The following is a 27,022-nucleotide window of genomic DNA, read 5'->3' on the forward strand; positions in this document are numbered from 1 at the left end:
CCGCAAGGTCGCCAGTTCGAACCCGGGCTCACCCAGAGTTAGTGTCGAAGTGTCCTTGAGCAAGACTCTAGTCTGAACCCCTGATTGGTCCTGATGTGCTGGTTGGTGCCTTGCATGGTTTCCGCCGCCATCGGTGTGTGAATGTGTGTGTGAATGGGTGAATGTAATGCACAATCTATGTAAAGGTGTGTGAATGTGTGTGTGAATGGGTGAATGTAATGCACAATCTATGTAAAGGTGTGTGAATGTGTGTGTGAATGGGTGAATGTAATGCACAATCTATGTAAAGGTGTGTGAATGTGTGTGTGAATGGGTGAATGTAATGCACAATCTATGTAAAGGTGTGTGAATGTGTGTGTGAATGGGTGAATGTAATGCACAATCTATGTAAAGGTGTGTGAATGTGTGTGTGAATGGGTGAATGTAATGCACAATCTATGTAAAGGTGTGTGAATGTGTGTGTGAATGGGTGAATGTAATGCACAATCTATGTAAATGTGTGTGAATGTGTGTGTGAATGGGTGAATGTAATGCACAATCTATGTAAAGGTGTGTGTGTGAATGGGTGAATGTAATGCACAATCTCTGTAAAGCGCCTTGGATAAAGGCGCTATATAAATGCACCATTTACATATTGAAGCTGTGCCACAGCACAAATGTAAACACAACCTAACAGGACTACAACTCTAAATTATTATGGAGATATCAGATTGTTGTCCCGCTGCTTCCGGGTTCATCGTTTCTGCTTGAGAGAGACCAGATGGAGGTAGGAGGAGGGAACCGGTGAACTCAGACCAGATGGAGGTAGGAGGAGGGAACCGGTGAACTCAGACCAGATGGAGGTAGGAGGAGGGAACCGGTGAACTCAGACCAGATGGAGGTAGGAGGAGGGAACCGGTGAACTCAGACCAGATGGAGGTAGGAGGAGGGAACCGGTGAACTCAGACCAGATGGAGGTAGGAGGAGGGAACCGGTGAACTCAGACCAGATGGAGGTAGGAGGAGGGAACCGGTGAACTCAGACCAGATGGAGGTAGGAGGAGGGAACCGGTGAACTCAGACCAGATGGAGGTAGGAGGAGGGAACCGGTGAACTCAGACCAGATGGAGGTAGGAGGAGGGAACCGGTGAACTCAGACCAGATGGAGGCAGGAGGAGGGAACCGGTGAACTCAGACCAGATGGAGGTAGGAGGAGGGAACCGGTGAACTCAGACCAGATGGAGGTAGGAGGAGGGAACCGGTGAACTCAGACCAGATGGAGGTAGGAGGAGGGAACCGGTGAACTCAGACCAGATGGAGGCAGGAGGAGGGAACCGGTGAACTCAGACCAGATGGAGGTAGGAGGAGGGAACCGGTGAACTCAGACCAGATGGAGGTAGGAGGAGGGAACCGGTGAACTCAATACTGCCTCCATCTGGCGGAGTCAGGTTAACACAATGACAATATATTCAAAATGTCTGACTTCCTGTTCGGTTTTGGTCATGACACCAAGATACTTTTTTGTACGTGTGGACATAATACAGGTGTGTACCGATCTTCATACATGTAGGTGAACCGTATTGTGGGGCTTCAAGCACAAACTTGTGTAGGGGGGGCACTATTGAGCCATCAGGCCACACCCCTTTTGTGAGACGATTGAAATACGTAATCTTTCGCCTCTTATGATGTGTGCGCAAAAAGCTGCGCAACTTTTAGAGTACGTTTAGCGCCTCAAAAACAAAAACGCTTTTCATTAGTGCAAAGAATAATCTTTTGTGATTTCAATAGAGCTTCTCACTGTTGCAGTGACAAAGGTAGATTTACCTCCAAACGAAGGTCTCTTGTTGGGCTCAAAGTCCCAGCATCTCTGCATGAATAGATTTACCTGCAAACGAAGGTCTCTTGTTGGGATCAGAGTCCCAGCATCTCTGTATGAATAGATTTACCTGCAAACGAAGGTCTCTTGTTGGGATCAGAGTCCCAGCATCTCTGTATGAATAGATTTACCTGCAAACGAAGGTCTCTTGTTGGGATCAGAGTCCCAGCATCTCTGCATGAGCTCCACCAGCTCGTCTAATCCAGCTGCTTTCTGGAAATCGATTTTAAGAAGATCTGGTCTCTGTCCCCTTGGAATGTGGAACCTCAACAAGGTCTGACCCACCCCTACATAAAATACAAGAAATGTTACATTGTGTGTGTGTGTGTGTGTGTGTGTGTGTGTGTGCGTGCGTGCGTGCGTGCGTGCGTGCGTGCGTGCGTGCGTGCGTGCGTGCGTGCGTGTGAATAGTTTACCTGGTGGATAGGGACTCTCTCCAGTGAGAATGGTCCAGAGAAGTATACCGTAGCTAATAAAAAGACGGGATACATCCAAGCATTAGAAAGAGGTTTTCACACTAAAAAAACGTGTGTCACTTAATTGTATTTATGACTGATGTAGTAGCAACATAATTCCTTCTAGAGTTCACCTGTAAACATCATAGTGAACATGGTGGTATGTCTCTAGATATAGTTAATCACCTGTAAACATCATAGTGAACTTGGTGGTATGTCTCTAGATATAGTTAGTCACCTGTAAACATCATAGTGAACATGGTGGTATGTCTCTAGATATAGTTAATCACCTGTAAACATCATAGTGAACATGGTGGCATGTCTCTAGATATAGTTAATCACCTGTAAACATCATAGTGAACATGGTGGTATGTCTCTAGATATAGTTAGTCACCTGTAAACATCGTAGGAGCGAACACGGCGGTATGAATCTCCAAAAGCCTCAGGGGGTGTGTAGGAGAGAGTGCCTCCTTTGTTTGTATGGTTGGTCGACCTGACACTGTTGGTCACCGTAGACAGGCCAAAATCTGCTATCTGTTGACAGAAAGAGGAGGCGTTTATGATTTTGTTTAAGCAGGACATGCAGTGACGAGAACTGTTCATTTCAAGAGCAAATTTGGATTTAGTTTTAGCCAGTCCTTTGAATACAGTTTAATTTCGTTTTTGTCAGATTTTAAGGTGGCCTTACACTAGCCGATAATCGGGCATTTTTGACGCTCGGGGGGTGCCCGACAGCTCAAAGCGCGATCGGGATCGATTGAAAAAAGATCGGCTAGTGTAAGGCCACCTTTAGTCACTTGAAAAGTTTGTTTTAGTCTAGTTTTAGTCAACTAAATCTAAAGTTGACCTAGCCGACTAAAATGTATTTAAGCGAGCCTTGACGGCGTCGTAATGGAACACATTGTGAGCTTGCAGATCTGCTATATTTCAGAGTGCAACACCCGAGTGCAACCAAGCATAAAATAACATGTATTTTAGTTCTACTGGATCTCTTCTCCACTAGTCCCTCCCTGACATTTAGTTCTACTGGATCTCTTCTCCACTAGTCCCTCCCTGACATTTAGTTCTACTGGATCTCTTCTCCACTAGTCCCTCCCTGACATTTAGTTCTACTGGATCTCTTCTCCACTAGTCCCTCCCTGAGATTTAGTTCTACTGGATCTCTTCTCCACTAGTCCCTCCCTGACATTTAGTTCTACTGGATCTCTTCTCCTCCCTAACATTTAGTTCTACTGGATCTCTTCTCCTCCCTAACATTTAGTTCTACTGGATCTCTTCTCCACTAGTCCCTCCCTGACATTTAGTTCTACTGGATCTCTTCTCCACTAGTCCCTCCCTAACATTTAGTTCTACTGGATCTCTTCTCCACTAGTCCCTCCCTAACATTTAGTTCTACTGGATCTCTTCTCCACTAGTCCCTCCCTGACATATTGGTCTACTCTAGTTTATATTCGTTGACAACATTTTCAGTATATTTAGTAGTCATCGTATCTTAGTTTTTATTTAGTTTTGGTGTTAGTCGACGATAATCAGTCACGCTGCTTGAGATGTGAATCAAACCCTAGTGGTCATGTTGTCATGGCATTAATTAACTGATACTGTATAGTAAATATATATGTATACATTTACTGATACTGTAGTAAACATAAATGTATACAACTTATGGATACATATATGTATATTGTATACATTGGCATTGAGCTCTAACCTGACTCCGCCAGACCAGTGTACTCTCTGCTGCCCCATCTGGCGGAGTCAGGTTAATTGAGCTCGGCATCCAGCAGGACATCGGCTGGTTTCAGGTCATTAACTGATAGATAGATATAGATATGTATAATTATTATATATTGTGTACCTTGGCATTGAAGTCGGCATCCAGCAGGATATTGGCTGGTTTCAGGTCCATGTGCACAAGGTCCTTCTTACAGTGGAGGAAGTCCATGGCTAGCGCCACCTGGTGGGCTATACGGAACGCCAGGGGCCAGGGTGGAGGTTTAGACTGGGTCTGTAGAAAGGTTAAGAATAGTTTGGGATTTAGTGTTAGCTTTAGTTCTTTATTATCCCCCCCCCCCCAGCAGCAGGATTCATAAAGGTCAGAGTAAGTAGGCCTGGCGTGTACTAGGGCAGTGGTTCCCAAACTGTTCTGGCCATGCACCCCCTGTTACCTCCTGACCTAGCTGACGCACCCCCTGTTACCTCCTGACCTAGCTGATGCACCCCCTGTTACCTCCTGACCTAGCTGACGCACCCCCTGTTACCTCCTGACCTAGCTGACGCACCCCCTGTTACCTCCTGACCTAGCTGACGCACCCCCTGTTACCTCCTGACCTAGCTGACGCACCCCCTGTTACCTCCTGACCTAGCTGACGCACCCCCTGTTACCTCCTGACCTAGCTGACGCACCCCCTGTTACCTCCTGACCTAGCTGACGCACCCCCTGTTACCTCCTGACCTAGCTGACGCACCCCCTGTTACCTCCCGACCTAGCTGACGCACCCCCTGTTACCTCCTGACCTAGCTGACGCACCCCCTGTTACCTCCTGACCTAGCTGACGCACCCCCTGTTACCTCCTGACCTAGCTGACGCACCCCGTTACCTCCCGACCTAGCTGACGCACCCCCACATGGAAATAAAGATTGCATAAGCTATATAGAGACATATATTTCCTATATGCACATCATATGAACCTGAATATGCAGCATAGGCTATATTATACATATAGGCCTACTTGCCACAATATTGGCATAATATGTTAATATATTTTAAATAAAACCATAGCACCACCATTAGCCTTTTCATGTCACGCACCACAGTTTGGGAACCACTGTACTAGGGCATTCACAAAGAAATCAATGCATCGATTTATCGATGTCAACACAAGTCGATTCAGATTAGGAGAAGTCGAAAGTTGAAAAAAATAAAAAAAATGTTTTCCCCATATCATATTTTCTGCTCTATGTGTGCGTGTGTACAGAATTCAAACTGTAGGATTGATTATTGTCACGGACAGAAGTCATTCTTTCCCTTTGCATAACGCACCGGAGCGCACTCGCCTATTAGTTTGCATTGCATTCAGAACGCTAAATTATTTTCGCTCCTATGCCACCAAAATGTAGAACGCCCTACCAACAGTCATTAAGACATGTGAATCACTTGACTCCTTCAAAACCGCTCTCAAAGGGCACCTACGGATGGCTGCAATTCGAAACTGGCTCCCGTAAAATCTGAATCCCTCAAACACGGACGCAAGGACAACACAAGAGACGGTCGCGGCCACACAGGCAACTCAAGGTACGGCCACGGAGCCGACTTGGGGACCCAACGCAAGGACAACACAAGAGACGGTCGCGGCCACACAGGCAACTCAAGGTATTGCCACGGAGCCGACTTGGGGACCCAACGCAAGGACAACACAAGAGACGGTCGCGGCCACACAGGCAACTCAAGGGGACCCAACGCAGCTCCTCCAAGGCAAACAAACAAAGCAACGTGAATCCCCCCCCCCCCCCTTTTTCCCTCACTGTATATGTTTCTTTTCCCTTTTTACCTCCATTAAGATGAATTCCTGTTCTGTTCTTTGTCTATATAGAAGTGTCTATTTGTACGTCTCTAAATGTTTTGATGAATTGAACATGGTAGACCCTCTTGTAAACAAGTTGCTTAATTGGGTCGTCCACTCACAGTTAACAGCCTTTGTATTGAGTTTGTGCTTGAAATGTACTGTAATTCTGCAAACTGTTAATAAATATTTCAATCAATCAATCAAAAACGTGCCCTTAATTAAGAACCTAACTGCAGCAGTGTGGCTCTCAGCGGTGTCCCACTATTGACTGGCTGAATTTGAACTGCGTGTCAGAGAAGTAACAGTTGGAGCATGCAAACTTTATCCCCAAACGAGATTGTATTCTGATCTGATGATGTGCCAAACTGCTGCTGGCTGCTGTGATGATAATATATAGACCTATGTCTTCTATATTGTGTTCTGAAGGTGGGGCTGCTGTACTGCCACTAGTGTTAATGTTATATTTTGTATTGTGTTCTCGGGCCGCTGTGCTGTTGCTGCACTGCTGCTGGGCTGCTGCTGCTGGGCTGCTGCTGCTGCTGCTGCTGCTGCTGCTGCTGCGCTGCTGCGTTGTGTGCCAATGATGCCCCCTCTCCTGTTGTGTTCTCATTTCTGGTCTGTGCGACGCACATTTGCGTGTGTGCCTGCACTGTTTAGTATTTACTATTACAGTTTTATGTTTTGATAATCAGCGCCATATAGATGATACATACTGTACACTTTGCCATATATTGGAGAGGCCACTGTGTGTGCAGTGCTCTGTTTGACAGGCTCCGTATTTGAGCGCGCGCACCTCCACCCGCCCCTGTTAAGGTGGGTACCCCCCCCCTAAAAACTCAATAAAAGATATTTGTTTTAAAGGAAAAAACTAAAACTAAGGGCATTGTGTGTATAATTTCAGTTAGTTTTGTAAACACACTTTCAGTTAGTTAACGTCTTTGTATTTTCATTCTAGTTTTGATTTAGTTCAGCTGACGAAGATGCGTTTTCAGTTTCAGTTGTGGTTATTTAGTTAGTTTCAGTTGAATTATAAAGACCTTGGTGAGCAGAAAGGACTCCAGGCAGCCTCCCTCCATCAGCTCCATCACTATACCCTGCATCTCTTTGTTGCCCATCATGGGGGGCCGGCCGCGGTACATCCCATAGACCCTGGGAACAAACTGCTGGTCTGCAGCGTCCATGTAATCTGCCTCGCGACACAGGGCAGCATACGACGTACCAGAGCTGCAGTACAGGGTCAGTTTAGGAGGGGAAAGACAGCAGTTAGAACCCAAAATGTGAAACTGACTAAGATCATGAATAAAATAATAGTGTGAATGAAGATAATTATCAATAGATACATTATTTAGCTTTTTTGATCATTGTCAATTTGTCATCATACCTGTCATCTGTCATAAGCAGCTTAATGGCCACTTTAATGCCCAGGAGCTTGTGTGTGGCCTTAAGGACCAACCCAAAGCCCCCTGCGCCCATGAATTCCCAGTTCTCCAGACTGTCGTCGCCAATTGTCCCTCTGCCACTCTCTGCCATCTCTCACAGAGGAAGATTCAAATCTAGAGGGAGACAAAGTACAAGAAAATGTACAAGACAAGTGTCCAAACTATATCATTCTATCATTCAAATACAGTATATTTATAGTACTTATAGCAGACTAAGTTCCTTTTGACACATTTAAAGTTATGACAGCCATGAATATTCATGCTTAGCATAACCTCCATATTGTCTACACGTGCTCCAGCCCTGCAGCTGGCCAGACGCAGCCAGCGCGAATTATGGAATACTTTTTTTGTTGTGTTTTGGGTCAATGTATTAATTTATGTTAAGTAGCCATGTAATAATAATAATAATAATAATAATAATAATAATAATAATAATAATGTAATAAGAGGGATAATATCTGGCTAGGTGGTGGATATAATTCACGTTCAGGGAGTTTAACCACCTCAGCTTCGCCTCGGTGGTTAAACTCCCTGTCGGTGAATTATCTCCTGACTACGACCACCTATAGCCAGATATTATCCCTTACTTATTGCATTGTGTTTCCATGTGTTTCAAATTTAACTTATTAAGATTATTTAATCTTGTTTCAAATACTTTAGTGTGTATTTTCCTATTAGAGTTGAGTTCTTACCTGTGCGATGGCGCTCGATCCTCTCTCTCTCTCTCTCTCTCTCCCTAGAAATAGGCGCGGGTGGAGAGACAGAGACAGAGACAGAGAGAGAGAGGTGTAACAGGTCCGACTAGTCATTCTAACCTGGCGTGGCTGAAACTAATCACTGTATCTGCCTCTGGGGCCACGCACGCACGCACGCACGCACGCACGCACGCACGCACGCACGCACGCACGCACGCACGCACGCACGCACGCACGCACGCACGCACGCACGCACGCACGCACGCACGCACGCACGCACGCACGCACGCACGCACGCACGCACGCACGCACGCACGCACGCACGCACGCACGCACGCACGCACGCACGCACGCACGCACACACACACACACACACACACACACACACACACACACACACACACACACACACACACACACACACACACACACACACACACACACACACACACACACACACACACCCACAGTACAGGAATCTGGTGCTGCTGGTTTCTTAATTGTGATCCGGTGTTACAGTGTTGTGAATAACACAGCATTTTGTTTGGTCGTCTGAAACTGTTTGGTGTTGGTCTAGTCTTTTAGTCGACTAAATCACAAACATTAGTCTTTATACTATTTTAGGCTCAGGGCCTCATATGAGAGTATATCTTTACACTTATTTATCCCTAAATGTATTTGCCATTTTTTACTATTTTGAAAAACCTTTTTAAAATAGAGCGTGGCAGTCCCGCCCCCTTGCATGACCGGCCTGGTAGCATAGCCCTGTTAACCCTGTCTGCTCCAGGCCTGGTAGCATAGCCCTGTTAACCCTGTCTGCTCCAGGCCTGGTAGCATAGCCCTGTTAACCCTGTCTGCTCCAGGCCTGGTAGCATAGCCCTGTTAACCCTGTCTGCTCCAGGCCTGGTAGCATAGCCCTGTTAACCCTGTCTGCTCCAGGCCTGGTAGCATAGCCCTGTTAACCCTGTCTGCTCCAGGCCTGGTAGCATATCCCTGTTAACCCTGTCTGCTCCAGGCCTGGTAGCATAGCCCTGTTAACCCTGTCTGCTCCAGGCCTGGTAGCATAGCCCTGTTAACCCTGTCTGCTCCAGGCCTGGTAGCATAGCCCTGTTAACCCTGTCTGCTCCAGGCCTGGTAGCATAGCCCTGTTAACCCTGTCTGCTCCAGGCCTGGTAGCATAGCCCTGTTAACCCTGTCTGCTCCAGGCCTGGTAGCATAGCCCTGTTAACCCTGTCTGCTCCAGGCCTGGTAGCATAGCCCTGTTAACCCTGTCTGCTCCAGGCCTGGTAGCATATCCCTGTTAACCCTGTCTGCTCCAGGCCTGGTAGCATAGCCCTGTTAACCCTGTCTGCTCCAGGCCTGGTAGCATAGCCCTGTTAACCCTGTCTGCTCCAGGCCTGGTAGCATAGCCCTGTTAACCCTGTCTGCTCCAGGCCTGGTAGCATAGCCCTGTTAACCCTGTCTGCTCCAGGCCTGGTAGCATAGCCCTGTTAACCCTGTATGCTCCAGGCCTGGTAGCATAGCCCTGTTAACCCTGTCTGCTCCAGGCCTGGTAGCATAGCCCTGTTAACCCTGTCTGCTCCAGGCCTGGTAGCATATCCCTGTTAACCCTGTCTGCTCCAGGCCTGGTAGCATAGCCCTGTTAACCCTGTCTGCTCCAGGCCTGGTAGCATAGCCCTGTTAACCCTGTCTGCTCCAGGCCTGGTAGCATTGCCCTGTTAACCCTGTCTGCTCCAGGCCTGGTAGCATTGCCCTGTTAACCCTGTCTGCTCCAGGCCTGGTAGCATAGCCCTGTTAACCCTGTCTGCTCCAGGCCTGGTAGCATAGCCCTGTTAACCCTGTCTGCTCCAGGCCTGGTAGCATAGCCCTGTTAACCCTGTCTGCTCCAGGCCTGGTAGCATAGCCCTGTTAACCCTGTCTGCTCCAGGCCTGGTAGCATAGCCCTGTTAACCCTGTCTGCTCCAGGCCTGGTAGCATAGCCCTGTTAACCCTGTCTGCTCCAGGCCTGGTAGCATAGCCCTGTTAACCCTGTCTGCTCCAGGCCTGGTAGCATAGCCCTGTTAACCCTGTCTGCTCCAGGCCTGGTAGCATAGCCCTGTTAACCCTGTCTGCTCCAGGCCTGGTAGCATAGCCCTGTTAACCCTGTCTGCTCCAGGCCTGGTAGCATAGCCCTGTTAACCCTGTCTGCTCCAGGCCTGGTAGCATAGCCCTGTTAACCCTGTCTGCTCCAGGCCTGGTAGCATAGCCCTGTTAACCCTGTCTGCTCCAGGCCTGGTAGCATAGCCCTGTTAACCCTGTCTGCTCCAGGCCTGGTAGCATAGCCCTGTTAACCCTGTCTGCTCCAGGCCTGGTAGCATAGCCCTGTTAACCCTGTCTGCTCCAGGCCTGGTAGCATAGCCCTGTTAACCCTGTCTGCTCCAGGCCTGGTAGCATAGCCCTGTTAACCCTGTCTGCTCCAGGCCTGGTAGCATAGCCCTGTTAACCCTGTCTGCTCCAGGCCTGGTAGCATAGCCCTGTTAGCCCTGTTAACCCTGTCTGCTCCAGGCCTGGTAGCATAGCCCTGTTAACCCTGTCTGCTCCAGGCCTGGTAGCATAGCCCTGTTAACCCTGTCTGCTCCAGGCCTGGTAGCATAGCCCTGTTAACCCTGTCTGCTCCAGGCCTGGTAGCATAGCCCTGTTAACCCTGTCTGCTCCAGGCCTGGTAGCATAGCCCTGTTAACCCTGTCTGCTCCAGGCCTGGTAGCATAGCCCTGTTAACCCTGTCTGCTCCAGGCCTGGTAGCATAGCCCTGTTAACCCTGTCTGCTCCAGGCCTGGTAGCATAGCCCTGCTAACCCTGTCTGCTCCAGGCCTGGTAGCATAGCCCTGTTAACCCTGTCTGCTCCAGGCCTGGTAGCATAGCCCTGTTAACCCTGTCTGCTCCAGGCCTGGTAGCATAGCCCTGTTAACCCTGTCTGCTCCAGGCCTGGTAGCATAGCCCTGTTAACCCTGTCTGCTCCAGGCCTGGTAGCATAGCCCTGTTAACCCTGTCTGCTCCAGGCCTGGTAGCATAGCCCTGTTAACCCTGTCTGCTCCAGGCCTGGTAGCATAGCCCTGTTAACCCTGTCTGCTCCAGGCCTGGTAGCATAGCCCTGTTAACCCTGTCTGCTCCAGGCCTGGTAGCATAGCCCTGTTAACCCTGTCCACTCCAGGCCTGGTAGCATAGCCCTGTTAACCCTGTCCGCTCCAGGCCTGGTAGCATAGCCCTGTTAACCCTGTCCGCTCCAGGCCTGGTAGCATAGCCCTGTTAACCCTGTCTGCTCCAGGCCTGGTAGCATAGCCCTGTTAACCCTGTCTGCTCCAGGCCTGGTAGCATAGCCCTGTTAACCCTGTCTGCTCCAGGCCTGGTAGCATAGCCCTGTTAACCCTGTCTGCTCCAGGCCTGGTAGCATAGCCCTGTTAACCCTGTCTGCTCCAGGCCTGGTAGCATAGCCCTGTTAACCCTGTCTGCTCCAGGCCTGGTAGCATAACCCTCTTAACCCTGTCTGCTCCAGGCCTGGTAGCATAGCCCTGTTAACCCTGTCTGCTCCAGGCCTGGTAGCATAGCCCTGTTAACCCTGTCTGCTCCAGGCCTGGTAGCATAGCCCTGTTAACCCTGTCTGCTCCAGGCCTGGTAGCATAGCCCTGTTAACCCTGTCTGCTCCAGGCCTGGTAGCATAGCCCTGTTAACCCTGTCTGCTCCAGGCCTGGTAGCATAGCCCTGTTAACCCTGTCTGCTCCAGGCCTGGTAGCATAGCCCTGTTAACCCTGTCTGCTCCAGGCCTGGTAGCATAGCCCTGTTAACCCTGTCTGCTCCAGGCCTGGTAGCATAGCCCTGTTAACCCTGTCTGCTCCAGGCCTGGTAGCATAGCCCTGTTAACCCTGTCTGCTCCAGGCCTGGTAGCATAACCCTGTTAATCCTGTCTGCTCCAGGCCTGGTAGCATAGCCCTGTTAACCCTGTCTGCTCCAGGCCTGGTAGCATAGCCCTGTTAACCCTGTCTGCTCCAGGCCTGGTAGCATAACCCTGTTAACCCTGTCTGCTCCAGGCCTGGTAGCATAGCCCTGTTAACCCTGTCTGCTCCAGGCCTGGTAGCATAGCCCTGTTAACCCTGTCTGCTCCAGGCCTGGTAGCATAGCCCTGTTAACCCTGTCTGCTCCAGGCCTGGTAGCATAGCCCTGTTAACCCTGTCTGCTCCAGGCCTGGTAGTATAGCCCTGTTAACGCTGTCTGCTCCAGGCCTGGTAGCATAGCCCTGTTAACCCTGTCTGCTCCAGGCCTGGTAGCATAGCCCTGTTAACCCTGTCTGCTCCAGGCCTGGTAGCATAGCCCTGTTAACCCTGTCTGCTCCAGGCCTGGTAGCATAGCCCTGTTAACCCTGTCTGCTCCAGGCCTGGTAGCATAGCCCTGTTAACCCTGTGTTAACTCTGTCTTGTCCGTTGAGTTCACAAACAAATATATGTATTAGCCGATCTGTCACCTCAGCATACAATAAATACTTACATAAATAAACTATCAGGATGCATGACTACAGCTCAAAGAAACACAGTTGAAAACAGTGTGCCTCAATCTGCCAATCAGCAACATGAGCTGCTGCTTGATTGGGGACGCATTAACCCATTCTGGGCGGGAACCCCTTTTGGTGTTAGCATTATGTTATACTTTAGCTATTGAAAAATAGCAGATCTACAAGCTCATAGCGCGCCACCGAGTGGCGTGCTATGAGCTTGCAGGTCTGCTATTTTAGAAAAATCGTGAAAATGTGTCTTTGAATACATATTCTTTCAGAGCGAACTTTTGTAACTAAAATCTTTGCTTCTGGGAGGTCACTGGAACAACATATTTTCAGATGGGGGTCGGCAGCCAATTACATATAATTTCTGGGGTCCTTGACATGAAATGTGGAGCACCACTGATACAGAAACATGATTCCATGTTGATCTGTTCCTGTATTGTACTGTATTGTATTGTGTTTTTGTATGGACATAGTGTTGGGTGCTGGCATGGTGTTGTACACCCTGTTTTTCTTCTATCATTCATTTTTTAAGAGCCTGCCCAGGGACTACAGATGACATTTAGCTTTGGCTAACTCTGGCCCATTTACATTGAGGTGAAAACTGACATGTTGATTAATGAGCTTTGTCTCTGTCAAATAAATAAATACATACATACATACATACATACATACCTACATACATACATACATACATACATACATACATACATACATACATACATACATACATACATACATACATAAATAAATAAATTCAGAAAACTGTCTGGATTTAGATTTTTATTTTTTTTAATTTCGGCCTAAATGGGTTAAATACCTGAAGGCAATGAAATGATCTGGTCTCCTATTTTAAAAGCCAATACTAATGATTCTCTCCCTCCAGGACCTGTCCTCATGCTGCTGGTCTTGGTCGTTTCCTTTCCTCCAGGTCCTGTCCTCATGCTGCTGGTCTTGGTCGTTTCCTTTCCTCATGGACCTGTCCTCATGCTGCTGGTCTTGGTCGTTTCCTTTCCTCATGGACCTGTCCTCATGCTGCTGGTCTTGGTCGTTTCCTTTCCTCATGGACCTGTCCTCATGCTGCTGGTCTTGGACGTTTCCTTTCCTCATGGACCTGTCCTCATGCTGCTGGTCTTGGTCGTTTCCTTTCCTCATGGACCTGTCCTCATGCTGCTGGTCTTGGACGTTTCCTTTCCTCATGGACCTGTCCTCATGCTGCTGGTCTTGGACGTTTCCTTTCCTCATGGACCTGTCCTCATGCTGCTGGTCTTGGACGTTTCCTTTCCTCATGGACCTGTCCTCATGCTGCTGGTCTTGGTCGTTTCCTTTCCTCATGGACCTGTCCTCATGCTGCTGGTCTTGGTCGTTTCCTTTCCTCATGGACCTGTCCTCATGCTGCTGGTCTTGGACGTTTCCTTTCCTCATGGACCTGTCCTCATGCTGCTGGTCTTGGACGTTTCCTTTCCTCATGGACCTGTCCTCATTCTGCTGGTCTTGGTCGTTTCCTTTCCTCATGGACCTGTCCTCATGCTGCTGGTCTTGGACGTTTCCTTTCCTCATGGACCTGTCCTCATGCTGCTGGTCTTGGTCGTTTCCTTTCCTCATGGACCTGTCCTCATTCTGCTGGTCTTGGACGTTTCCTTTCCTCCAGGACCTGTCCTCATCCTGCTGGTCTTGGACGTTTCCTTTCCTCATGGACCTGTCCTCATGCTGCTGGTCTTGGTCGTTTCCTTTCCTCATGGACCTGTCCTCATGCTGCTGGTCTTGGTCGTTTCCTTTCCTCATGGACCTGTCCTCATGCTGCTGGTCTTGGACGTTTCCTTTCCTCATGGACGTACCTTGCTGCTGGTCTTGGTCGTTTCCTTTCCTCATGGACCTGTCCTCATGCTGCTGGTCTTGGTTGTTTCCTTTCCTCATGGACCTGTCCTCATGCTGCTGGTCTTGGACGTTTCCTTTCCTCATGGACCTGTCCTCATGCTGCTGGTCTTGGACGTTTCCTTTCCTCATGGACCTGTCCTCATGCTGCTGGTCTTGGACGTTTCCTTTCCTCATGGACCTGTCCTCATGCTGCTGGTCTTGGTCGTTTCCTTTCCTCATGGACCTGTCCTCATGCTGCTGGTCTTGGACGTTTCCTTTCCTCCAGGACCTGTCCTCATGCTGCTGGTCTTGGACGTTTCCTTTCCTCATGGACCTGTCCTCATGCTGCTGGTCTTGGTCGTTTCCTTTCCTCATGGACCTGTCCTCATGCTGCTGGTCTTGGACGTTTCCTTTCCTCCAGGACCTGTCCTCATCCTGCTGGTCTTGGACGTTTCCTTTCCTCATGGACCTGTCCTCATGATGCTGGTCTTGGTCGTTTCCTTTCCTCATGGACCTGTCCTCATGCTGCTGGTCTTGGACGTTTCCTTTCCTCATGGACCTGTCCTCATCCTGCTGGTCTTGGACGTTTCCTTTCCTCCAGGACCTGTCCTCATGCTGCTGGCCTTGGACGTTTCCTTTCCTCATGGACCTGTCCTCATGCTGCTGGTCTTGGACGTTTCCTTTCATCATGGACGTACCATGCTGCTGGTCTTGGTCGTTTCCTTTCCTCATGGACCTGTCCTCATGCTGCTGGTCTTGGATGTTTCCTTTCCTCATGGACCTGTCCTCATGCTGCTGGTCTTGGTCGTTTCCTTTCCTCATGGACCTGTCCTCATGCTGCTGGTCTTGGACGTTTCCTTTCCTCATGGACCTGTCCTCATGCTGCTGGTCTTGGTTATTTCCTTTCCTCATGGACCTGTCCTCATGCTGCTGGTCTTGGACGTTTCCCTTCCTCATGGACGTACCTTGCTGCTGGTCTTGGTCGTTTCCTTTCCTCATGGACCTGTCCTCATGCTGCTGGTATTGGACGTTTCCTTTCCCCATGGACCTGTCCTCATGCTGCTGGTCTTGGACGTTTCCTTTCCTCATGGACCTGTCCTCATGCTGCTGGTCTTGGTCGTTTCCTTTCCTCATGGACATGTCCTCATGCTGCTGGTCTTGGACGTTTCCTTTCCTCATGGACCTGTCCTCATGCTGCTGGTCTTGGATGTTTCCTTTCCTCATGGACCTGCCCTCATGCTGCTGGTCTTGGACGTTTCCTTTCCTCCAGGACCTGTCCTCATGCTGCTGGTCTTGGACGTTTCCTTTCCTCCAGGACCTGTCCTCATGCTGCTGGTCTTGGACGTTTCCTTTCCTCATGGACCTGTCCTCATGCTGCTGGTCTTGGACGTTTCCTTTCCTCATGGACCTGTCCTCATGCTGCTGGTCTTGGACGTTTCCTTTCCTCCAGGACCTGTCCTCATGCTGCTGGTCTTGGTTGTTTCTTTTCCTCATGGACCTGTCCTCATGCTGCTGGTCTTGGATGTTTCCTTTCCTTATGGACCTGTCCTCATGCTGCTGGTCTTGGATGTTTCCTTTCCTCCAGGACCTGTCCTCATGCTGCTGGTCTTGGACGTTTCCTAGTTTTGTTATTGAAACTGGGTCATATTGAAGTGTAAAGATTATTTGAGTAAAACATGTTTTGAGTTTGAATATTGTACATTTCTCTATAGTGATGGTTATCATCCAAGAAGGGGAGGGATGTAGTGTCCAGCCACTGGTATTGCATAGGGTACCAGGATGTTAGAGACAGGTGGGTCATATATATGTGATTAAGTGGTGGTGATTACATGCAACGTGACTGGATTGTATTCATTGAAGTGAACTAGTAAAGACTACAAGGCAGCCCTGTGTCCGGTGTGTGTTAATACTAAAATGTGAATATGCGACACTACACTAGGCTCTTGTCAGCCCTGTATTTCATCGCACTTGGGAATAACCACTGTGTACACGGGCAATAGTTTTTACAGGAGTTAGTGTGCACGGCCAATAGTTTTACATGAACATTTCTAGGTATAGTACTATACTGCCTCGTACAGCCTAATAGACCCTAGTACAGCCTAGCACAGTCTACTAGAGCCGAAAACAGCCTATTAAAGCCCAGTAGAGTCTAGTACAGTCATGTACACCCACGTCTAGCCTAGTCCAACCTAGTGGGAGAATAGACTTGGAGAGTGGGGTATTTGCGGCTGTACTAGGCTGGATCGGGCTGGAAATGGCTAGAATAGGGTGTACTAGGCTGTACTAGGCTCTTGTCAGCCCTGTAGTTCCTCGCACTTGAAATAACCACTGTGTACATGGGCAATAGTTTTTACAGGAGTTTGTGTGCACGGCCAATAGTTTTACATGAACATTTCTAGGCTATAGTACTTTACTGCCTCGTACAGCCTAATAGACCCTAGTACAGCCTAGCACAGTCTACTAGAGCCGAAAAACAGCCTATTAGAGGCCATTAGAGTCTAGTACAGCCTTGTACACCCACGTCTAGCCTAGTCCAGCCTAGTGGGAGAATAGGCTTGGAGAGAGGGGTATTTAGATGGCTGTACTAGGCTATACTAGGCTGGATCAGGCTGGAATAGGCTAGAATAGGGTGTACTAGGCTGTACTAGACTCTTGTCAGCACTGTAGTTCCTCGCACTTGAAATAACCACTGTGTACACGGGCAATAGTTTTTACAGGAGTTAGTGCGCACGGCCAATAGTTTTACATGAACATTTCTAGGCATAGTACTTTACTGCCTCGTACAGCCTAATAGAGCCTATGTAGCAGTGGCTCACAGCCTCTGCCTGATGGCCTCAAAAGTCTAATATCTCCCCCAGTCCATAGGGATATCCCTTTGGTCTAGTGGTTAAGATGTTGGACTTTAATGCGGGAAGCCCGAGTTTGAATCCCGGGCGTTACACCTAGTACAGTCTGCTAGAGCCGAAAACAGCCTATTGGAGCACAGTAGAGTCTAGTACAGCCTTGTACACCTACGTTTAGTTTAGTCCAGCCTAGTGGGAGAATAGACTAGGGGGGGGGGGGTATTTAAATGGCTATTTTAGGCTGGATCAGGCTGGAATAGGCTAGAATAGGCTGTACTAGGCTGTACTGGACTCTATTAAGCTGTACTATAGGCTCTTGTGAGTCCTGTACTTCCTCACACTTGGGAATAACCACTGTGTACACAGGCAATAGTTTTTACATGAGTGTGTGCACAACCAATAGTTTTATAACAAAACATGTTTTGATAACAAAATAGGCTGGACTAGGCTGAACTAGGCTGCTCTAGGCTGGACTAGGCTGGACTATGTTGCTCTAGGCTGTACTAGGCTGGACTAGGCTGCACTAGGCTGTACTAGGCTGGACTAGGCTGGAGTAGGCTGGACTAGGCTGCACTAGGCTAAACTAGGCTGCACTAGGCTGGAGTAGGCTGCACTAGGCTGCACTAGGCTGGAGTAGGCTGCACTAGGCTGTACTAGGCTGGACTAGGCTGGACTAGGCTGGACTAGGCTGGACTAGGCTGCACTAGGCTGTACTAGGCTGGACTAGGCTGGACTAGGCTGGACTAGGCTGCACTAGGCTGGACTAGGCTGCACTAGGCTGGACTAGGCTGCACTAGGCTGGACTAGGCTGCACTAGGCTGGAGTAGGCTGCACTAGGCTGGACTAGGCTGCACTAGGCTGTACTAGGCTGGACTAGGCTAGCCTAGCCTCGAGAGGGTCCACGGGAGGTCACTAGATCAGAAACGTTGTTTCCCATAGCATACTGTGGGAGGTGTACACAGAGCACAGTTCTAATAGTTTTGGCTCATAGCCTGCCACCCTGTGGAATTATGCTTGAACTGCAAGATAGGACCCTAAAAATGTAAACAAAGAGAAAAAAATCAGTGTGGGTCATCCGTTGGACTGATGGGCGAACAATTGGTGTCCACGTGAAGAGTCGGGCCCAGAGGACATGTAGAGTCTGCCCCCTGAATTTTCACGCACCCACAGGCCGCACGGTGGTCCCGGAAATTTGGCCTTGTGCACCGGCCATAGTCACTGTGGTTCGTGCACACAAAACGTGATAAATGTAATAATTATTATAAATGTGCATACAATTTGCATAAAACGTTTTTTTTTTTTTTACATAATTTCCTCTTTTAAGTCCTAGTAGTACTAAGTAGTAGTAAGGTTGAAATCTCTTTTTTGCAAGTAGAAATATATCCGGGTCTTACAGGGTACGTACAAAACCAAACATAGTACAAACCAACAACAAACTACTGTATATACACATACGGTGGAATTATTGTCATAGCTGGAGTTATCTGTGAAGAGAGTTCACATTGTTTGGAGCTTCCTATTGTTTGAATCAACTAGGAAAGGGAACTCTGTTACATTTCTACACATCATTTACTGCATATGAACAGTGACAAATGTAGCACTGTGGTTCTCAAAAAACTACAACTCTGCCGCCCGCCTGCTCACCAGAACCCGATCTAGGGAACACATCACATCTGTCCTCCGTGAACTGGCTCCCAGTCAAATTCAGAATTGACTTCAAACTACTCACCACCACCTACAAAGCCCTCAACAACCAGCCCCCCCTCTACCTCTCTGAACTCATACAACGCCATGCCCCCACCACGCTCCCTCAGGTCAAGCACTGCCAACCTACTGGAACCCCACAAGTCCAACAAGAGAACCTGGGGTGACAGGGCCTTCGCAGTGGCCGCCCCCTCGTTGTGGACCTCACTCCCAGCCCACATCAGAGCTGCCCCCACCTTTGACATGTTCAAAAGCACACTCAAAACCCACCTTTTCAGACTGGCTCCCCCCCCCACACACACACACACACACACACACCACACACACACACACCCTTCTTGTTTGTCCATTTTGATTTTGTTTTCTAGTTTTTAACCGATGATATGTGATGCGTCGCGCTTCATTGTACCAAACGCGTCTTTGCGATCTAACCCTAACCCTTGGGCCTTCAATCAATCTGTATGTATGTTTACATCAATTTGCATGTTTCACTTTCAATCAATCTGTATCTGTGTATTTGTATATCTGTGTGATGGGGGGATGGGGGGCAATCAAACACAAGTGTTTAGTCAAACCACGTGACTTCCATTGGAAAAGCATTGGGCACAGAGCACAGCACAGTTGTTCTTTATGTGTGTACGAAGCCTTGGAATAACGTGTTCCTTCCACGCGCTACGTCCAACCAGGGAAACTCCCCCCTGTCAGGTGTAAAGGAGTTTTCTTTTAAAAAGAAGACGTCTTTATGCCATGGCTTGGTGTGTGTGTGTGCGACTGTGGCTCAAGAGGTAGAGCAGGTCGTCCAATGATCCATGGGTCGGCAGTTCGAATCCCGGCTCCTCCTGTCTACATGTCGAAGTGTCCTTGGGAAAGACACTGAACCCCAAATTGCTCCCGATGTGCTGGTTGGTACCTTGCATGGCTTCCGCCGCAATCGGTGTATGCATGTGTGTGTGAATGGGTGAATGTAATGCACAATCTATGTAAAGCGCCTTGGATAAAGGCGCTATATAAATGCACCATTTACCATTTACCATGCCTGCATGGCTTCTACCCCTTTAGAGGTTGTGGTGACAGCAGCTATAGCAAAGCAGTTATGCAGTGGAGTCAAGATGAGCCGTAATCGTATTCAAATGTTGCCAGACTGTCCACTCCTGCCCGTTGCACCGCAGCCTTTCCAAGTGTGTATCAGTGATAAAAATTCCTTACGCCATTTAGTGAAACAAGGAACAACAGGAGTCTTTCACTCATTATTTTGGCTACTAGTGTGCCAAGCATGAGGGTCTGCTGTACAGCGTATGGCAGCGCCAGGGAGGGAGGCGTCGGAGCAACCGAGCAGGGCAGTTGGAGCATCCGGAACAATATTAATACGGTATACTTTGCTGTACCATGCAAAGATATTTTGCCAAAATGGAATAATCTTTGGGCACGACCAGAATGTGTGACCCAGCGTTCCCTGGGAAACAGCTGGATACATTTAGTTCATTCTGTCCTTAGAGTAGTGTAATCTGTGCATAATTTAAAAACTGGACAAGCTGCAATCTGGCATATTGACTGAGCCAGAGTGGATCCTCCTCAACCCCTCACAGATCTCATTGGACAGCTTGATGTTGATGTCTGGGCCAGAAATTTGCATTGGAAATGTAAATGTGAATGGTGGTAGTTTCTGCATCATGGAGCACCACACCAAACATTATTTGAATGTCACATTCAGGCCTATTTAGACAAAACTAGAGGGTGAAAAAAAACACAAAAAAAAAAACATAATCACATAAAATATTTTCAAAAAATAGTGAAAATAGGCGATCTACAAGCTCACTCATTCGTAGCACATGGTGCCTGATCAATGGAGCAATCAAAACAATGATGACTTTTTAAGTACACCAACCAGTCACAATTAGGAGCAATTAGGGGTTCAGTGTCTTGCTCAAGGACACTTCGACACTAACTCTGGGAGAGCCCGGGTTCGAACTGGCAACCTTGCAGTTACCATCCAGCCACTCTACCCCTGAGCCACCGTCCATATAGATGGATGGATGCCGATGTATGGATGGATGGATGGACCCCTGGTATTCTGGGGTAGCAATGCTGCAATATACAGGTACAGGTATATACAAAGTGGGAGTCACTGCTTCGATTGGCCCATTGATCACGCACCGTTTGCTGCAAATGAGTGAGCTTGTATAGATCGCCTCTTTTCACTATATTCTAAATAGGGCCATTATAACCGTTCTGCTGCCTTTTTCTACTCTTCAATTTTATTTTTGGTGTTCTCAAATGTTTGTTTATAATTGTGTTTATTATGCTCTGGGTCTTGAAGTCTTAGTACCTTATTTTGTTTTTATTTTTTTGCCACCCTGTCTAGTTTAGTCTAAAACAGGCCTGCGTGTGACATTCAAATAATGCGTGGTGCTCGATGATGCAGAAACTACCACCGGTGGATGTTCAATGCAAAATTCAGACATCAACATGTTTTAACTGAACTGAACTGCTTTTGATTCCATGCAAACTGTGTCCTCGAGCAACACAAATGTGCCGATAATTAGTTTTGGCCCTGTTGTAACTTTGATTAATAGAGGACGGATGGATGGATGGATGGATCCCTGGACAGTGTTTGTGCTAAGTTGTGGTGCGGACTGAAGCGACAGCGTGCCTCGCCGGTTCGGATGTGACGTCCACGTCCGTGATTTTAATTAAATATTAAATAACTCTGTCTCTCTCCGTATGTGCGCACACACACACGCACGCACACACGCACGTACACGCACATGTTTGTACAGTTATATTGCATTGCATCGTGTATATGTTTCATGTTTGAGTGACATGTGGATTTCATTAATATGGACATTTAAAAGGAATTACAGCATGACTGTCAAAATGGACATTTCATATACATCCATGGTGTTTATAAATCATTGTGTTAAAAGGTGTTTTGTTTGTGTGGCTTCACCCGCGGTACTTACATTTGTAGGTCGCGGTTTCCATGCGGACACAGAGCAGGGCTGCACAAGACTATCAAGTTTAGATCGGCATAGACTCGCCCTTGTGGGCTTCATAAGCCACTTCCACTCAAGGCTGCTTGGTTTCGGCCTCGCGTGAACGCGCATACCGAGTGCAAGTGTAGGACGAGTGGCGAGGAGGCGGTTTCAATGTGTATACTCCTGTGTTGCTGTCCTTTTCCCTCAGTGTGGTGTGTGTGTGTGTGTGTGTGTGTGTGTGTGTGTGTGTGTGTGTGTGTGTGTGTGTGTGTGTGTGTGTGTGTGTGTGTGTGAATGAGGGAGGAGTGACTGATGGAGGAGGCTGGTGTGAAATTGTGATTGAACTTGTGATTGAGTGAGTGGTTACCAGCTTGAGTGAGTAGACTGAGTGGTGGTGGCGTGTGAGTGGCTAGCTTTTAGGTGGACCCAGGCTGGTGATTGGCTCCTGGGAGGAGCCAATCACACAACCCATGAATTATTATGCTCTGTGTCTTGAACTCTTAATGTCTCATGTTTATTTTTAAGCGATGCAACCACTTCATTACGGAGCTTTGTGTGTCTCTGGCTGGCTGGCTGGGACAGTCTGAGCACGAAAATGTAGCTTTTAGCGAAGATCTTAAGCAACGCTTTCATTCGGCCTTTCAGCACTATATCATATTCATAGCTCGTCATTTCCGTTCTCACACTGTCAAAATCTGTTCACAAATCCAAGCACGAGCACTTTGCAGCAGCCAATCAGGTGATTTGACTCCGCCTTTAAATATCACTGCCTCTGACACTTATGTCATCTAGTGTTGAGAAGGAAGGAGGTTCATCTGCTCAGCTGCCGACCCACCACCAGCGTCTAGACTCCAATGCTCCAATGGGGGGTTCTCCCTATTAAAAGCTAATCTTATTCAATAAATGCAATTGGAGTCTATCTGCTATAATCGTTTGCCATTTTACTTGCTAAACTGCTGTCAAAATGTTTCCAATAAACATTTGCTTATTCCATATTGGTGTGATCTCTCCTTTTATTGAAATAGAGTTTGGTTGGTTTTCACAAGTGTCACTGTTGTGCAGCGTCACACGCATACACACACACACACACACACACACACACACACACACACACACACACACACACACACACACACACACACACACACACACACACACACACACACACACACACACACACACACACCCCTGGGCGCGTTCCTGTCGGTGTGGAAGTTCCGGAGACGCCCACATGGTGTTGCACCACTTACTTTTTTTTTTTTTTGCCACTGTCTAGTTTTGTCTAAAATAGAATAGACATTCAAATAATGCGTGGTGCTCGATGATGCAGAAACGACCACAGATGGATGTTCAATGCAAAATTCTGTTTGAAATGTTTGAACTGAAGCGAGACTCATTGGAGCTGCTGTCACCACAACCTCTAACGTTAAAGGGGTAGAAGCCATGCAGGCATGCACACACCAAGCCGGGGCATAAAGACGTCTTCTTTTTTAAAAGAAAACAAACATTGTGATCTGATGTAGACCCTCAGGTCAATCTCACACAACAGCAACAGATCCAGACTGGCCATATCTTGGATGGACGCTGAATCTTCAAACAGACATGGAGAGCCCTGTGACTGAACAAACACTCTATTACAATGAGTATATCAGAATATAGAGCTTTATCCTTTTAACAAACAAATAAGGCCATAAGGTATAGCGCCACACCTGCTACATACACGGTTCATATGCAGAAAATGATTGTAGAAATGTAACGGAGTTCCCTTTCCTAGTTGATTCATACAATAGAGACAGCAAACAAAGTTAATTCACTAGATTTTTATTTTCCATCGATGCTTCATGTTCCATCACAGTCACATATCATGAATGATAAAAACAGATACATTAAAGTAGTTCATGAACAGGTAAGGTAAGGTAATTTTATTTATAAAGCGCCTTTCAAAACAGTTGTTACAAGGTGCTGTACAATAAAAATAATAGGAATAAAACAAGAACATCACAATCAAAGATAAACCAACAATTAAATAAGAAATAGAGCAGCAAAGACAGTACCTAGAAATAGATAAAAACAGAACGATACATAGAAATCAACAAAAGATTGAGACAATCACTGGAGCAAACCAAAATGTTTGCGGTACAAATGAGTTTTAAGTAGCTTCTTAAAAATCTCAACAGACCAGTTCACTTAAATAAATTGGGCCCAGCCCATGGAGAGATTTATAAGTAATTAATACAATTTTAAATTGAATTCTAGAGTCGATTGGTAACCAGTGCAAGGCCGCAAGCACAGGACACAGGTCATATTACTGACAGTGGGTATTAAGCCGTCACACATGCGTCATGTTTGAACTGGTTCCGCAGATACATACTGTGTTAACAGCTGATTGACAAGCTCCTTGTGAGCATGTAGATCAGGTATTTTCACAATGTTTACCTCTTTCTTATTATTTTGTTTTATAGTAGCCTGTACCTTTTTGATCTTACTGTAGGCTACAGTAATGTTCTTTTCTATAATATTTAATTAATATATTTTTTTTTAAGAATTACTTTACTTTACCGTCACCTGGACGGCCCCCAGATTTCACCTGAGAAACAATGTTTTTCCATTAAAGATGGAGTGCCACAATTTTTCCAGTTTTTCATGTGTCTATGAGGTGACAGTACTTCATTAGACACCCTGGAGTCGTTTGTATGTGCAATGGTGTATTAACTTTGTATTTAGGGTTTCTTCCTGGAGGCTAATAACCTGACTCCGCCAGATGGGGCAGCAGAGAGTACACTGGGTTCCCCCCTCCTGCTCCCATCTGGGAACTCTCAGGCAGACTTGATGCCCGGCCACAAAACGGCCTGGCCAATCAGCAGCAGCTATCCCGCCTCTAGCTGCTGATGATTGGCCAGGCCGTTTTGTGGCCGGGCATCAAGTCTGCCTGAGAGTTCCCAGATGGGAGCAGGAGGGGGGACTCTCTGCTGCCCCATCTGGCGGAGTCAGGTTAGGAGGCTAAACCCTTGACAGTCAAACGGGCCAATGAAATAAACAGTAATATAGTGACACCACACTATCAGCCCCTCCCCTAACCCCTCCCCCTTTATCATACAACTACAGCTGTGGGTGCGGCTTCAGTTCAGGTGGATCACCACCCATCAGGCAAACCAGGCATAGCCTACTTAATGAACTGGTGGGCGTGCCCACATAAAAACAACATTTTAACAAATACTGTACACTTTTTTGAAAAAATTATACCTCCTTAAATAACAATAAGAACTGATGATCATGTTTTAGGGTGGAAAAAATCACGGCACTCCATCTTTAAAAAAATATCTACATAATTATGATGAACACAAATGTATTGATTGCAGTGGAATTGTCTGACTAATTGAAGTAGGTTTCTCTGACACAGTGGCAATTTGGATTAGATTTGTGTATGGATTAGAGCCTAGTATTACACACAGGTCTAGTAAGAGATCTATCGTGCTTTCAGAGACCCTTGAAGCATGGCAGTTTCCCAGCTTTGTGGAGGTAGAGCAAAGGATGAACAAGAGCTGACAGCATGGCTACTGCATATGCGATTATATTAGCAACTATGTTGGAATAATTCAGTAGTGCAAACAGAATAGTGGGAAAATAGCTCAATGTAGTCAGTGACATTACTACCAAGCTGATCAGAATGATTCTAAAAGCTCTTCTCTTCAGGTCATTTCCCTCCCCACTGTCCCTCTGTCCTTCTCCTGGTCCAGGCTGTTTCAGAGCTCTGAGGACCGAGAGGCAGCAGAAACACACCACAGAAATGCACACCACCCAAAAGCCCATCAGGAAGTAGAAAGGATACAAAGTATCGAATATAACTAACAAGCTGACTGCAAGCCCCGTCAGCCAGACAGGGCAGCAACAGGCCACCCTGTACCGAAGAGCTTTGTACCTAAGAAACACCACGGGGTGAACCACCGCTATGTAACGCTCCACACAGATACAACACTGGAACGATGGGATGGAGAATAAGAGAAACAAATCAAAAGTAAAGGTAGCAAACTTGTACAACACTGAGTTGTATGTGAAGAGCCATGCAACGAAAAGGACATCGGCCAAGGTAGAGATGATCACAGATACGATCACGTTGAGATAAAAGAACTCGGAGGCGATCGTCCCACCAGCTCCACTCAGTATCAGCCACAGAACGTAGCTGTTGATGGGCAGACCCAGGAGCTTGATAGAGCTGAAACTGCAAATTGCTATCAACTCCGAGGATAATGAGGAGACGGAGGAGTTGGTGCCATTCGCCAGTGTGTCGTTCATCTTCAGGCTCTGTGTGTGTCCTGTAACCGGTACAGAAGACGGATTAGAGCACAGTTGACCTGATATAACAATGACACATTTTAAAGTAAACATTTTTAACAACTCTTCTAAATGTTTCTATTCTATTGAACAACTATTCTAATGAACAATGAACACAAGGTTAATGGGATCTCACCTTTTGATGCCAGCAGAGAGTGTCAGATCTCTGAGTTTCTTCCTGATGAGAGCAGTTTCTTCAAATGATGAACTCTGTGCTTTGCCTTCTCTAACTATACCTTTCCCTGCTCCTCCTTCCACTAATGTTGTTTGTTGCACACCTGCACTTAAAAGTACAGTATATTCATTATGCAAACTTTGTCCTTAGTTGGAAAACCTCAGGGAACACATATGTGCCGATCATTTGTTTATTAACCCATGACAACAACCCATGACCCTGCAGGTGTATCTATGACTGACAGTCATAGATATAGATGGATGGATGGATGGGTGGATGGATGGATGGATCAATGGATGGATGGATGGATGGATGGATGGATGGATGGATGGATGGATGGACAGACCCCTGGACAGTATTTGTGCCACGTTGTGGCGTGAATTGAAGCAACAGTTCGCCTCGCCGTTTCGGATGTGACGTCCACACCGTAGCCGGCTAAATACGTGCAAAGCAAGACGGGACTACTTTACTGTCTTTACCTGATAAATTGGGGGAGGTGTGAGATGATATAATTTAATTCTAGGTGTTGGTAGTCCGGTAGCCTCGGAAATCCAGACGTTTTTATTTCCAGGGAGAAAAAAAAAGTCTGGGGCCGAGTCCAC

The 27,022-nt window shown here is 47.3% G+C and overlaps 1 protein-coding gene across 1 annotated transcript; it reads right to left on the minus strand.

The window, feature by feature from the left end:
• Positions 1 to 2,280: 2,280 nt before the first annotated feature.
• On the minus strand, positions 2,281 to 7,402 carry LOC306919030 (receptor-interacting serine/threonine-protein kinase 3-like; the record flags this gene model as incomplete). Its single annotated transcript, XM_079531878.1, has 5 exons — positions 2,281 to 2,323; positions 2,704 to 2,843; positions 4,165 to 4,314; positions 6,910 to 7,096; positions 7,254 to 7,402. Coding segments are annotated over 5 exons (669 nt in total), but the record flags the coding sequence as incomplete, so codon positions are not given.
• Between the last annotated feature and the right edge of the window lie 19,620 nt (positions 7,403 to 27,022).

The sequence above is a fragment of the Electrona antarctica genome, assembly GCF_951216825.1.
Source record: "Electrona antarctica genome assembly, contig: scaffold_46, whole genome shotgun sequence".
In the NCBI taxonomy this organism is placed as follows: domain Eukaryota; kingdom Metazoa; phylum Chordata; class Actinopteri; order Myctophiformes; family Myctophidae; genus Electrona; species Electrona antarctica.